General features: G+C 38.8%; 1 protein-coding gene across 1 annotated transcript in view; it reads right to left on the minus strand.

Moving 5' to 3' along the window:
- The window catches only part of LOC119420643 (unconventional myosin-XVIIIa), a 145,701-nt gene that overhangs the window by 114,535 nt on the left and 15,865 nt on the right, over positions 1 to 15,301 (minus strand). Inside the window, exons 3-5 of the mRNA XM_037688062.1 lie at positions 3,075 to 3,162; positions 854 to 960; positions 589 to 765 (exon numbers count right to left, since the gene is read on the minus strand). Coding sequence (XP_037543990.1) covers positions 589 to 765; positions 854 to 960; positions 3,075 to 3,162 — 372 coding nt within the window. The remainder of the gene's footprint in view (positions 1 to 588; positions 766 to 853; positions 961 to 3,074; positions 3,163 to 15,301) is intronic.

A 15,301-nucleotide genomic window follows, 5' to 3' on the forward strand; every position in this document is an offset into this window, starting at 1 on the left:
TAAACAGCTGCAGTATATGAAATAGTAGAAAAAGCTGAAACTTGCAGAAATAAGCTGAAAGGAGCTGAAATTAGCACAAAGAAGTTAGAAGACGCACAAAAATGTTGAGAGCAGAAGAAATCTGAAAGGAGCACAAAACAGCTGAAAAAACAGCTGAAAGCAGCTGAAAAAAAATGAATTTGCACAAGGTAGCTGAAAGCAGCTGAACAAGAACAAAATGTGAAAGGAGCAGTAAAAGGTTATAAACATATCTAAAGATCTGAAGGATGTAAAATGAGCTCAATTCATTTCTTACGAGGAAAAATGGGCAGAAAAGGCTAAATATTTCAAAAAGCTAAAATTGCACCAATACCAAAAGTCATAGCAAGATTGTCCTGAAAGAGCTGAACGTTTTGATTTATGATTTGTTGAAATAGCACAAAAACTGTTGAATGAAAAAGATGCTGAAAAATGAAAAATGGATCACAAAAGTGTGAATGCTTCATAAACATTCACACAACAAGAACGGGAACAAACAATCACTGCTGTTGATGCTCCTGTTGATGCAGAACCACATGAGTCGTGTCGTATGTTCAGACTGCTGCCTACCTTCTCAGAGTACATAGAGGGGGCACTAATGGGGTTAATGACCACCATGTTGGGCCCAGCGTGGGTGTGCACTAGGTTACTGCCGTAGCGCTGCCGCAGGGAGTGCATCACGCTCGACTCATTCAAATACTGCAGCGAGGCCAAATCCTCGGCTCGGTCAAACAACGGAGGGTTTGCCTGGAGTTCAAAGGCAGAGGCGGTCACACACGCTGCCCATGTGTCATCCATTATAGATGAGGTTCAAGTTGATTTTATGATTAACTACCTTCTCCGCATCATCTTCGTCCACATCCAATAAAGATCCATCACTCTCCAGGCGGATTTTTACCTTCCCCTCTGGCAGGCTGCCTGACTCGGTCTTCAGGAGTGTTGCTGCATCATCACCAAGTGAGAGATTCATTTATTTTAACATGTGCTCTTAACCCGAGTGCAACAGCTTCATCGTATCTTACACGCCCGATAACACGGGTTAGTTTTATCTCTTTCGATAAAGCTAACACGCGTTCATTTTGAAAACAAGTCTACACATACGTGGGCTGAGGTAAACAAGAGTAGATTAATGAAATGACATCTTTTAACATCAGCATCTCTAAAAACGCTGTGAGCTTCAAACACCCACTTCGACAATTTTCTAAATTAAATGCCAAACAGTAAGAGAAATGCCAACACTGGCAGGAGACTAAATTGAAAGTTTTGATCCTTACATATGCAAATTAAACGCCTAGCATTTTACGAGGTGATGAATATTACCTGCTGCCCTTAGACAAAAGTCATCTTGTAAGAAATGACAAAGTTGTAGCTGTTTTGGTCAAACCTCGACAGTAACATTATATGCAATCTGTGTTGTATCACAAGTTGCCATGCTCAGAGTGTGGGTTTTGAATGATTCTCAGCTACAGCATCAAATTTTAGCTGAATATCTTTAAAACTGACTGAGTTTTATGCATTTTTGTGTTGGCTATTATCAGTTAGCTGTGGGGGCCAACTTGTAATGGATGGTCTTCAAAAGTTATCAGTTATAAAGATACAGCTGATGATTAATTTCTGAAAGTTTCATTCATATCTGTTCAAATTAATGAGATATTTTGTTAACAGACAAACGGGGTTAACTAGGCCTGTCGCGATAAACAACAAATCAATTAATCGCACGATAAATGAAAATTATCGACCTCATTTTAATTTATCAGCTTTATTGTTTCTTCGTGTTTCTCTTTTTACTGAAGACACTGGATGATAAAAGGCTCAACTCCAGTGCTCTTCACTGACCCCTCCCTCTCTCTTTTCTCTTTAAAATCCATTTTAACGATCCAAAATCATGTTTTTGGATCGTTAAAAAGAGCTAAGCTGAAAAGCTAAGCGATGAGATAAACTAACAGGCTGACTTCGGGGGAAAAAAAATGTGCCTTCGTGTAAAAAGTTGTTTTTCTCAGAAAAAAGAAGCTGAGAACTTGTTTACTGATTTTTTATTAAAAGCTTCGTGTGAAAAATGCTATGCTAAAGAGCTCAAACCACACCGAGCATCTGCCATTTTGTGAACCGACGAGAGGCAGGCCATGTCACATCAAAGGGTCTCCCTCACATTTTTCTTAAAGACACACGCTGCTCGCTCCCTCACTATCCATCCTTTGGTTCAAACAGTCTTATACTGCTAGCCGGTGGTCAAAAAAGGTACTAAACGCAAAACAAATTAAACATTTCTTCTTAAATTTGACAATAATTAGTAATTATTGTCAAATTTCAAACAATATTATCATTTATCGCACTAATTTCTGAGACAATTAATCGCCCAGCAAAATTTGTTATCGTGACTGGCCTAGGGTTAACTCAAACAGTAAACGCTAAAGTAAAGAAAAAAATCTTGCCAAATGTGAAGGGCTTGATTTACGCAAGTGTTGATTATCACTTTTAGCTAATAGCAAACCAAATAATAGCTTGACTTTAGTTAAATTAGAGATGCTATAACTTTATTTTGTGTTTTAAAAGGATGATTAGCTGAGGCGGCCATCTTGATTTAACTAAAAAGTGTATCCGTTGTAGCAGTACACACAAAGATTATTTTCTGAAACTTGTAACGCAAGTTCTGTGGTTTAATAATTATTTTGCTAACAGACAATCAGGTGATGGAAATTTTTAAACAAAGATTTTGCGTAATCGGTGAGCGCTCAGAATGTGTGTTGAGGAGCATTCTCAGCTACTACCACACCAAATTTTAGGTAATATCTGTGAAATTGGGTTATAATCGTTTTAGTTTTTTTAAGGTCGGTTGGCTGTGGCAGCCATTTTACATACGGCTGACACAAAATGTTAAATGACCGTGAGTCCAGTGATTATTTATTGCCAGATTCATTAAAATGCATCTAATATTTAACATTTAGACACAAACAGGTAAAAACATAATAACGGGTGATATTAATGTCCGCACTGGGGATTAATACAGTACAATAAATAAATAAATAAAAACTAAAGGCATTTTAAGTCACACAAACCTAAGGAAAATCCATCCTTGTGAACAAGCCAGACTTTTTCTGTATTGTACCAGGCTTTCTCTGCTCGTATCTGCTCCTCCGTCTTCACCTGTAAGAAAAAAGGACAAAAACAATCGGAATAATGAAAGAATAGAAAAAGTAATGGACACATTCAAAGCATGTCAAAATGTATAAAATCATTATTGACTCAAATACTCTGCATATAAACTTCCAACAGGCTGTAAAGTTGAGAATTCCCCAAGAAGTAGTGACCATTTGTAGTGAACCTTCACATTAAAAGGAGGGTAAAATTCTGCACGGATGTATGTGTTTTTTTTCCTCTTTATAACAGATGCATCATTTTGAGATCACTGGTTTTGTTTGGATATTACACCACCAGATTGTATGTCCATTACACCAGCAGCCTTGTATGAAATAACTCTGACTCACCTTTCAACGCACCCTAAAAGCACTCAGTGTCCGCTGAACTCACCGAGGGTTAATATCAAAAAAGGGTGATTTTTTTTTTTTTTTTTTGCTTCACACACAAAATTGTCCAATTAATTGCAAAGATAAATGTAAAAAATAAAAATAGAAAACACCAGATTTTAGCTGTACTTCCTTTAAAATGTTGACCTGGTAGATATTTAAAGTGCAATGAAAAGCTTTTGTTTAGAGAAATAAAACCTCCATGCCAGCATCAAGCACAGATGGTGTATTTTTTTAATGCTTGGTTTTTTTCTTGTTGCTTTCTGGAAAACTAAAGCGATAAGGACTCATTCTGCATACTTATGTCTTTGTGTCCACGTACCTACACACTTCAGTTTTCACAGAACTCATGCAGCACAGGGAATATTGCCTGTTAAATATATAAACAGGCTGGAGAAAAAAGAAGGCTGCTAGTCATTTTAAAGAAACATCAACATTTGATTTCTGACTCGGAGTAAGGCCTTTAAAGGGAAACTTCAACAGGGGAGTCTAAAAGGAAGAGTGGGGCTTCTAGGAGGTGAAACTGCTTCACTAATTATTACCACAGAAAAATAATAAAAACCACACAACAAGCATCATTCTGAACCAAAGCATGGAGTTACAGCCATGATCAGACCTTAGTCGCAGCTGCATGAGCTGCCTGAAGGACGGCCACCGGGTCCTCAACAAGCTTGGACTGGAGAAGGGAAGGATCACAAGTAAATGATTCAAAATCTAAACTCATTCAGTGTCATTTTCTAAAACACAACTGAAACCATGCAACAAAACACATTACTGTTCCAAAGTAATAATAGATGACAAACACTGCAAGACCAAGATCTGTCAGAAAATGCAGCAATTCTGTTGATTACTTGAAGTAAATCACATTTTAAAAATAATGCAATGATAAGCAAAGGATGCAAGGAGGGGTGGGCATAGAGCGTGCAAATCTATGGGGAAATTATTAGAGATGCACCAATCCTATATTAGTATCAGTAGCGATACAGAGAACAACTCTTGATAGAGTATTTAGATATGCACCGATTTGATATTAGTATCGGCATCAGTACCAAAAATTCTTGGATCAGGTATCAGTAGAGATGCACCGATCCGACATTAGTATCTGTATTGTACCGATATCGGAAAAATTGCACTGACTGAATAAATTAAAGTTACGTTGTTTTTACGTTTGACCAAGCTTGTGAAGCTGTTGGTGGGTTTAAGTGTGCTGTACTGGTGCCAAGTTGTCAATAAATTTGTAATTCAGTACATTTATGTCTGCGTTTAAAAAACAAATGGTTTAAGTTAATTCAGTCCTGGAGGCTCAATGAGAATAACCTGTATAAATAAAGGTTTAATGGGAAAAAAATAATAATAATAATAATTGTTTTAATGTATCAGATCGGTATCGGATCAGTGTCTGCTGATACCAAACCTCAAATATCCATATCGGAAGTGGACAAATAGATCGGTGCGTCCTTAAAAATTATATAGCTTCATGTTATATCAGACAAATGGAGTCAGAATATCAGCGCCACATGGTGAGTTTCAAATGTCATACGTTGCTACGAGAGCAAAATAAAACTGTATGCAATAAAGTGACAGATATGCTATTTGGTAGAAGGGGAGAAATCACAGGTATGACTCAAAAATAACTGATCTGAAGAGCTCAACAGTTTAGTTTTGCAAATGGAAAACAAAGCAAAAAACAATCAACCAAAATGTATCTATTTTTTGTTTGTTTTGTTTTGTTTTTTGCAAAGGCTAAAATTTAAAAAATCTACATTCTACAACAATTTCCAGCTTTCTTATCCAGCAGCTGACCAATCAGCTTTGCAGAATAACATCTTTGTCACCAACTTAATTTTAGTTTCCATCAGAAAGATTGGCTGCTGTCCATGTCACCGAGCTGTTTTTTTGTATTTTTTTCTTCCAAAAGAAAGGTTATAAGTACTTTGCTTTATAGCAATGCATAAAAAAGTGCTATCAGCTTTGCCAAACCTTCCTACTTAATAACAAAATGAGAAGTGACTCAGCATTACTTTAAAGCAGAGGTGGTGACCGTCAGCTCATTTGTTCTGCTGACTGACATGAAACCACACAATGAGACCATCTTATCACAAACAAAACTGGTTTGTTCCACTTTGGAGTAAGCAGTTGGGGGAAGAATCAGTTTTGTTGTGCGTTTTCTTGACAGATGAAGCCTTCCGGATCGAAGGCAAAACGTTTCAGCACCAAAAAAAGAAACCGTCCAGATGACCTGACTGAAAAATGTTGGATTGTATACTTGGATTATTGAGCATGGACTTTGTTGCACACAATGATTAGTTTTACTTTTTAACTTTTTGCTCAGTGTTGATCTGTAATTCAACATTAAATATCCCTTTGAGCTGATCATCTCCATTCCATGACACCTTCAGCCCATAATAACCTTGATAGTTTCTGTTTAGGTGTTAATGGAGATTCAGATTAGAACTAACTGAAAGAAAATCTTACTTCAGATCACTTCTTGCTGCCCCTTCTCCAACAAACTGACTTCATTTTCCATTCAGTTTTGTTTTTCAGCAACTTGCATTTAATTTCCTGTCCTGACACACAAACATCTTCCTTATTTACTTGTATGTTTGCCTTTTAAAAGGCTCAAATTTTGACCATGCTTGTTTTACAATATGGACAGAGCGTAATCTGTCCTGTCTCATTGGTCTCATGATGGACTGGCGATCCATTCAGGGTGTACCCCGCCTTCTGCCCAGTGACCACTGGTGATAGGCACCAGCCCCTCACAACCCTGAATGCGAACAAGCAGGTGAAGAAAATGCCACACATTACAAACAATTACTGAGGAAAGTTCAACTGACTGGAGCATAAATTATCACCAGAACTTTGTGCAACATCAAGCTACGAGTGTTCCCCAAAGATAAACATCAAATCAATACTTCAAACCTCCAAAAACCCAATGTGGGATTTTGTTAAACCAAAAAAAATAGATCTATTGGAAACCAACTTCACAGCATCATAACGATAAAACAGAAACAGGTGCAAAACGATTGTCGTTCCATTTGAATCAGAATGAGAATAAGCATTAATTATCATTGTACCGGGATACAGCGAGAGTATGTTCGTACAGTCGTCCGAAAGATGGGCGGAGTGCATGTAGCTGCTGCTATGATAGCACAGCCTCTTATCCTTTTCAGAATACTCTTTTGGATAGAAAAGAGGAGAAAGCCATGAGGATAGGATAGTGGCATTACAAAAAAAGATCTCTTCACATCTTGTCGTATCAGGACATGAATTAAGACGTTAAAAAAAACTTTGCAAGCACATTTATGAACACGTTACATATGCATTTGATGACGAGACGGTCCTTGAAGCACTAACAGATAGGCCATAGTCCTGATGATGGTCAGCCACAGAAGTTCTCGAGGTGAGTATTGGCAATAGACAAAGCTTTTCCTTAGTTTACACATATCCCAGGAGAAATTGATCTGTCGGCCCGTTTTTGAGGCCAACCGGAGGAGTCAGATCCAGATAAGCCACATAAGCCATTTTTTTCAGGCAGACTGTTTTTTTTCTTGTCAGCCTCGAGTCCTGCTGGTACGTCCAAGATCCAAAATGGCCAGATTAGGGTCCATTCTACTGGTCCATGCTGACGAGCCCCTCCAAGGTTGTTTCCAAAATGCTGGCGAGTCCCAAAGCCGCAGGTGGCCTGCGATTCTCACAAATCACTTCCATCTTACGGTTTAGCTTGTAAATCAGCTGATTTTGAGTCCTCAAAGCATGAAACAAACCTTCACAAGCAGGCAGCCTGATGAGGACCAAATTAGCTGCAGCTGTTTTCTTGTATGTTGATAGACCAGGAACCAGCCAATTCCAAAAAGCAGGAATCCTGTTACCATATATCCGATTGTATATGTCTTCGGCAACCTCCTGAGATTCTCAGCGGGACATGAGGGTTCTCCAGGGCCCTGTCACTTTGCTGAAAAGATTTTGTCGATTGTGTTGAAAGTCCAGCTGATCAGATCCATAACAGTAGTTTTCATTTCAGAAGATGTGTAAAATAGGAGCTCCGATACACAGATAGAGAGCAAAAAAGCAGAAGGAGAACAGGAGAGGGAAGAGAATGTGTCCGCCTCGTACGAGAGCGAGTGAGGAAAAAAAAAAGGCAGAAGTGTCTGAAAAAGCCCGAAGACGAAGCTCTTCAGCTTTCGGTTTTAAATTGAGAACACTCTTCAGGTGATAAGTGAAACATCCTCAAGAATCAAAACCCAAAAGTCTAGTCTTATTCAATTTATTAGAACTAACATGTCCTGAATGATCGAGGCCTACACCGGCATTTCACAGTCAGGTAGCTCAGCTGTTAACAATGGTTGTCAAATCAGTGGTTTAATAAAACTGCTGAATGAATGTCCTCAAAGAGTGGCAATCAAACAAGCTATCTGTAATTGTAAAACTCACTTGATATTATAGGAAAAGTTTAATTACATGCAGATTTAGACATTTTTAACAGCCACATTTGACTACAGTTTAAATACAACTTATCTAAATGTGTGCAAAAAGTAGAAAAAGCTGTTATATTGAGTTCACTGTAAATTAAATGCAGCGCAGGTAAAAGAACCTTCATAAACTTGGTCAAGAGCACAAGCTGACCCAAGCTTTGTTTACGACAAGAGTACATTCCAGGCCTCTGCGTGAACCCAGGAAGCAGCGTGGGGTCAAAGCGTGCAGACGGGCACAAAAGAGTAAACCAGTGAGGGGTCAACAGAGGAGGACATGCTGAGGCTCCCATCAGACTGCAGCCAAGGGAGAGCCAGAGGTCAAGCAGGCCATACCTGAGAGCATTTGGAGCTTCTGGCACGCTAGAGCCATGCAAACAGCAAAAACACAGGAACAGGATCCGTGGGCCCACAAAAAAGCAAAAGGACAGCACGTGACTTGAGACAAAATTAGGTGAAAACAGTGAGGAAAAAAAAAGGAGGTCTAATATGTAATGCTGGCAAAATGATCACGTATGGGCCAGGTTTATATTCAGATCCTTGTGCAGCACAAACCAAATAAATTAAAGGTACCAGATGGATGCAAAGACAAAGGAGTCAATAATACTGGGCCAAATGACAAAATTCAAAATCATTTCTGGAAGAAGAAAAGGTTTGTTGTCACATTACAGATCTTTCACTCAGTGATGAACAAGTAAGTTAAAAAAAAAAGTGCTGATATTTTTGAAAAACGTCTTTGGATTTTACTTTAAAAAACCAGTGACCAAAACCCATTGAGGCCTGGCACTAACATCCGTCCTGAACGATAGGACTGCATCTGGACAGGACTAAATGTGTGTATGGACGTCCTCAATGCAGATTAAAAATGCCTTCACTCCAACAATCAGTGGAGGTGGTCTGGACGAAAATCTTTCTTAATAAAAAATCTTTTCAGTGTGGCGAGTTTCTCTTGAATTAAACATTTGTTCTGGTTGTTGTAGAGCTAATTGGACCTGCTGTGGTCACTGTAAGCTATAATGTTCAATATCATCTCAGGACAACAATCTGAGCAGTGCTAAGTCACATTATATTCACCTAATTAAACACAGCGTGGATGTTACGTTCACAGTAGTGTAGAAAACAGATGACATAAGCAGCAGAGTTTCATGGATTAAAATCTTCTGTCTTTGCTCTGTCAGAGTGCTGTGAATCATTAAACGCTCCTTCCATAGTGTCTATTATGTAATAAAGCTTATTAAGGATTGTCTAGTGAGTAATTTTTTTTAAATGCAACTCAGATGGCTCCGAGTTGTGTTAATGTTGAATTAACAATGTTGTCCAGATGTCTGAATGTATTGTAAATTTGACTAAAACATCAGCAGACCTACATCCACACTAATGTGACAGCCCACTGTGAGATGAGGCGGAGTATCTGCATACATCCACTCACAGTCTTAACACTCTCAATCAGAGCGGTCCACTTGCAGTCAAATCACACAAGACTAACACTAGTGCGAGGTCCACAGTGGACTTCTCTTAACCTCAAATTTGATGACCATTTTGTTTCCCTTCTAACTGGGTAAGCAGTTGGCTCAAGCTTGTCACAACATAAGCTGCAGTAAAGCATGATCGATGCAAGCTGAAAAAAGCAAAGGTTACATTATCGCCATCTAGACTGAAGATCTTTTTGACACGCTTGTAGTCTTCATCAGAAGGAATCAGCTCTGGAACCTATAATCATAGTTTGCATCCAGAAAGTAAAATTAATGAACCAGAAGTAACTCATAAATGTCTAATGAAGAAAAAACTAACTAAAAGGTAAATACAGTAGTCCCTCGATACTTCATGGTTCAACTGTTGCGGACTCACTCTTTTGCAGGTTTTCAACATAAGATTGTACATGACACATGATGGACGATGGAGAAAGATAGACCCTGCCCCCTCCTTTCTCTTTCTGAGGCTGTCTGTCACAGCAGAGGCGATGGGGAAAGACAAACCCCACCCACTCCTTTCTCTTTCTCTGCTGTGACAGACAGCCTCAGAAAGAGAAAGGAGGGCGGGATGGGGTCAGTCTTTCCCCATCGTGTTCTAGAGACACACAACAGATAGCCTCAGAAAAAGAAAGGAGGGGCGGGAGAGTCTGTCTTATACCAGAGTGAGCCGTACTCAGCCACTTTCTCTTTTTTTAAACTTTTTTGTTCTTTCGCTGTACTCTTTTAGAGCATTTAGAGTTTAGAACGTTGTTAAGAACATTGCAAGTGTGTGGGAAGGGTTTATAAAACCTTAAAATATATATAAATACTAAAATATAACATCCCTACTTGGCAGATTTTCACCTATCGCAGGGGTGTCTGGAATGTAACCCCCTCGATAAGTGAGGGACTACTGTAACAGCAATTTAAGGATTAAAAAAGCAGGCAAGCATAAACACAGTGTGGTGTACCTTTGCAGCAGGATGAGCACGCTCCTGCTCATTTGATGCAGACTGGGAATGAGCCAGTGCAACAGAGGAGGGTTTACCAATGGGGGTCACAGAGGAGGAAAATGTCTCCTTTACCTTACGTATACAAATGTTCACAAACACAAACAAACATGCACACACAGATGGAATTAACATGATGAGGTGATGGTGAGGAGGACAAATGTGTTTTAGTCCGAACCATTTGCTTTTAACTTTAGACTCAATCAATTCAAACTGCTACTAACTAATTTAGTGTTTCAGCTGACTTCATCAGGAAATGCAAAACGGAAAATGTCTGTTCAAGGAAAATTAGTTAATTAAGTCCTGCAGGGCAGGAACAACGGTTCAAAGCTTTTATTTGTTTTGCTCCAACAACTATTTGCAGCTAATTTCTTTTAAGTGATTAAAAATAAAAGTCTCAGCTGAATTTCAAGTACAAGATTTTAAAGAACCCAAGTATGTGAGTTTAAACCAAGTAGGGCTGTGCCAATTATGGTTACGTAAGTCTTTAATTTATGCCACTACTTTCAGTCTACTGATAATTTAAATAACTGCCCTCACTGAAATATACGAAATAAAAGCCACTTAAAGTGAACGCGGTAATGTAAATACAAAACTTTATATTATGAATGAATATCAGTCTAAAGTTCGCTTTATCAAATTGTTAGAAACAGTGAAAGTTTAGCATTTGTTGGTAAAAGTAAAATAGATGAATAAATGACTAACAACTTCAATGCAATTACATGATTTAGTGTTAGTTGTGACGTGGTTACCCCCTGACATTTTGGCTTTTGTTGCAAAAGAAAAGTCCATCCTCTTCCATTTATATGGTTTTATGGATCAGGGTATCCAAAAAAAACAAACACAGATTCCACCTTGGTGTTACTTATTAAACAAAAATAAAGAGAAAATAGAAAAGCGGTCTATAGAAAAACTAAGTCCACCATACGATTCAGCAGATTGTAGCAGCAGTATCTCTCTGTGGTCGTTTTGTGGATGAATGTCAATCTCAAATTGTTGTAGAGACATTTTGTCCCACTCTTCTTTACAACATTGCTTCAGTTTATTGAGGTGAGTCGTTTCCACACAAGGGGTCTCGTCACAGCACTCCAATCAGTTTGATGTCTGGACTTTGAATGTATTGAGGCCACACTTGGGATTTTGTCCCCAGATGACCTGTTGTGGATTGGTTGCCGTGTTTGGGAATATTTGGAACAATTTCAGCCAAGTTTTAGTTGTCGTGGAGATGGCTTCACATTTGACTCTATAGTCGACAAAGGAGTTCAGGCTTTCTCCCAGTGACCCTTTCAAACAAGCCGTACTTGTCTTTTTTTCAAAACTGTCTTATTGTGAACTTTAACTTTTAAACTTTTTTTCAATTTTGGTGAACATTACACAGAAAGTGCGGCCTTGAGGTTAACTTGCCTGGATGTTTCTACCTAGGACGTCTTAAATAGGAAAGTTCAAGGTTCTTTATTGTCATTCGCATCACATATGGTACATGAGGTGGAACAAAATTGTTTACTCAAGGTCCCAGCTACATTCAAAAATAGCAATTTAACCACTTTTTTTTCTCTAATCATTTGCTTACAGAGTATTGATACTAGTACTAATAAATGCTATTATACTTGTTCCAAATATTTGGAAAATCAAAGCTTAATTTTCATGTTGTCTCCTCAAATGGAGCCAGGGCAGCACAAGTCTTTTCCAAAAGTGCCCACTGGTGAGCAGTGAACGTGTCCGGAAGCTCGTGCTCAGATCCATAAAGTCCCAGGATCCTCCTAAGCTCAATCAGAGCCTGGAGCCTCTCCCAGCTGCTGTTAGCTAACTTTTTTAACTTGGCACGGTGTTCATTTATTAGATGTTTTATCATTTTGCTATATTGCATCCACAAGGAAAGACTTAGTTTTTCCATACGCAACTTTTCCATTTTGTTTTTTCTTCCAATGCTGTAAATGATGACATGACGGAATGCATTGCATATTTTTATGCTTAAGATTAGAGTTCAATAATTTAGTAAATGGTAAAAGCCAGAGCTTTTTTATTATTTCCCAATAGGACTGAAAGAGGCTGAACTTTTTCTCATGATTGTACATACAGAAGTTATTGGTTTTGTCAAGAGTCTTCTTGTGAGTGTTGCTCTCGTGTGTGCAATCTTTCTTTTTTGTTTGTTTGTTTATGGTGTGAAAACATAATGATAGATGTTAAAACATTTCTACTTTGTAGAATGTTCAAAATATCACCAAACTGCCAATCGCTAATTACAGGATCACCGGGCAGAGCAAAACATCCAAGATGCTTCAGTTTCAAGTTAAGCTAAAAAATAAAATAAAATCTTGGCCTAAATAATTTGTAATCTAAAGGTTCCTTTAGAAACACACAAATCTATAACAGTTCCTGAAATATAAACATTTTCCAAAGCTAATGATTTTTTTCTAACTAAATTAATTATCCATGGATGTGCAGAAAGGACAATCCCGATTGCATCCTGGTAAATTTCACTGTAACAAAGTGAACAAATGAGGATATTAGTTCCGAACATAACTCTTGGTTTCTTTAAAAAGCATCCCTAAAGGCCCATAAAGTTCCTGCCTCAGTAGATTACGGCTTTCAGAGCACAAACTTCTCAGGAGGTGATGGTAATGAGTCACAGCTCGGTGCTCGGGGAACATTTCAGCTGACCATCCTGCCAGAGAGCGGGCAGTGAACGCAGCTCACATGTCCTTTCCTCCCCCTCAGTCCTGATGGCTTCATTATAGCAGAAATAAAAACCTAATTGTACTTTAAAGAAAATGTCCATGTAATTTTGCTACCGATGAACGTTATGCAGACTAATTATGATGTCTGGGTTAAAACATTACAGTTAGAAGGCACGGTAGCACAAAGTTAAACATGCACTGTTTTCATGCGCTACCTCTGGTTTCTTGACAGCGAACGAACGAGGTTTTGGTATGAATCCTGCAGGAGGAGCCAGCGGATCCGTCTTTGGGACAGGAACGAATCCTGGAGGTCTCGCCAAGGGATTGTGTTTGGGCGGCACAGGGCTGGTTTTACTGGCAGGGATGAAACCAGGTGGAGGAGTCAACGGATTCTGTTTGGGAACGGGGATGAAACCAGCAGGCGGTGCCAAAGGGTCAGGTTTGGGAGGAGGGATGAACCCAACCGGAGGCGTGAAGGGGTTAGACTTCGGTGGCGCTGGGTTTGGAGCTACAGGAGCTGGCATGGATGAGGCCTCCTCTTGTATCTCTTCTTCCACCTTTCCTTTCTCATCCTCCTGCTGGGCCTCCTCCTTCGCATCTTCCTTGCGGTCCTGAGTGCGGGTACGAGGCCGGTGCTCCTTGGTTCTGCTTCTACCCATTAAACTGGTCAGACCCATGGATATATCATCCTTGTCCGCAGCAGCTCCAGATTTGGAAAGACCCAGTTTTGACACAGATGCAGAAAGAGCGGGCTGGCTTTGCTCCTCTGAACCAGAAGGAACTACACGGCGAACAACTCTCCTCATAACTCGCACAACACTTTTATTGCTCTCCTCCTCTGCTGGAGCATCTGGACCTCCCAGGGTAGGATTACTATTGGACTCCTCAGTCGACTGCGGCCCACCTGCTGGATCCAGCCCAGGTTTTGTGTCTGCCTGAGGCTGACTACTATCAGACTGGATACAAACAAATAGGAGAGTTTAGATGATTCTTATGACTGAAACAAATTGACAGCATGATTCTGGGACTAAAAACTAGTAAAAATCATCTTAAATAGACAACCAGGATATCTTTATTTGTAATTCTTAACTTCTAAGTTAAAAAAATAATAATAATGTAATCCTAAATGTGAACTTCAAAGCAGACAGTCAATTATAAAAAATAAAATGTATTAGGAGGCTGTACATATTGTTACTCAGACATGCAGAAGAAAAACTGTGTAACGGCGCCCATCAACAAATAAGGTTGGTGAGAAAAACTAGCATGCAAATGTGAATTTCTATCATTTATAAAATTAAAAATTTAACGTTAATAAGTTACACCTTATATTTAGTGTGAAACAAGAGAACCCTTTAGTTTGTGTCAAATCCAAATGGGTCTCTCAAGCACCTATTTTTATTATTTGTTTTGCTCCTTTTATGTTAAAATTGTTTAGCTGGTGAATGCCAAATATATAAATACCACATTCTTCGGACTATACGGCGCACTTAATATCCTTTAATTTTCTCAAAAATCGACAGCGAGTAATCCAGCGCACCTTATAGTCTGAAAAAGATGCCATTACTGTCCCTGCTGCAGGTAGTTTTTGGAACATCAGTTTGGAGAAATGGAGCATAATTCTGACCGTACCGACGAGCTCATCGCTAGTTTCAGCAGTGCCAAGACCAAAGAGGATTTCAACTGAAAAATACTTATTTTTTTATTATTATGACTGTTCAACACTAGTTTTATGATTAAATTTTTTTTTACATTTCAGTCAATTTCACATTAACTGTTTGTTTACATATAATTTTATACTTATGGGCCAGCACAGATGATGACAGAAAACAGGTGTGGAGAGGTGGCGCAGAGGTTAGAGAAGGCAAGCCTGTGATTGGAAGGTTGCAAGTTTAAAACCCCTGACCCCTGAAAGGTGAAGTGTCCACACCTGCATCCACCCACTATGGGCCCTTGAGCAAGGCCTTAACCCCCAGTTGCTTCCCAGGTGCCTTAGATTGCAGGTGTCTGCCCACATGTGCGTCAGGTTAAAAAGATAATTAATTTCCCCACTTAGATAATAACAATAATAATAATAATAATAACAATAACAATAACAATAACAATAATAATAATAATAATAATAATAATAATAATAATAATAATAATAAT

Source organism: Nematolebias whitei, chromosome 14 (assembly GCF_014905685.2).
Source record: "Nematolebias whitei isolate Nwh7 chromosome 14, NemWhi1, whole genome shotgun sequence".
Classification (NCBI taxonomy): Eukaryota; Metazoa; Chordata; class Actinopteri; order Cyprinodontiformes; family Rivulidae; genus Nematolebias; species Nematolebias whitei.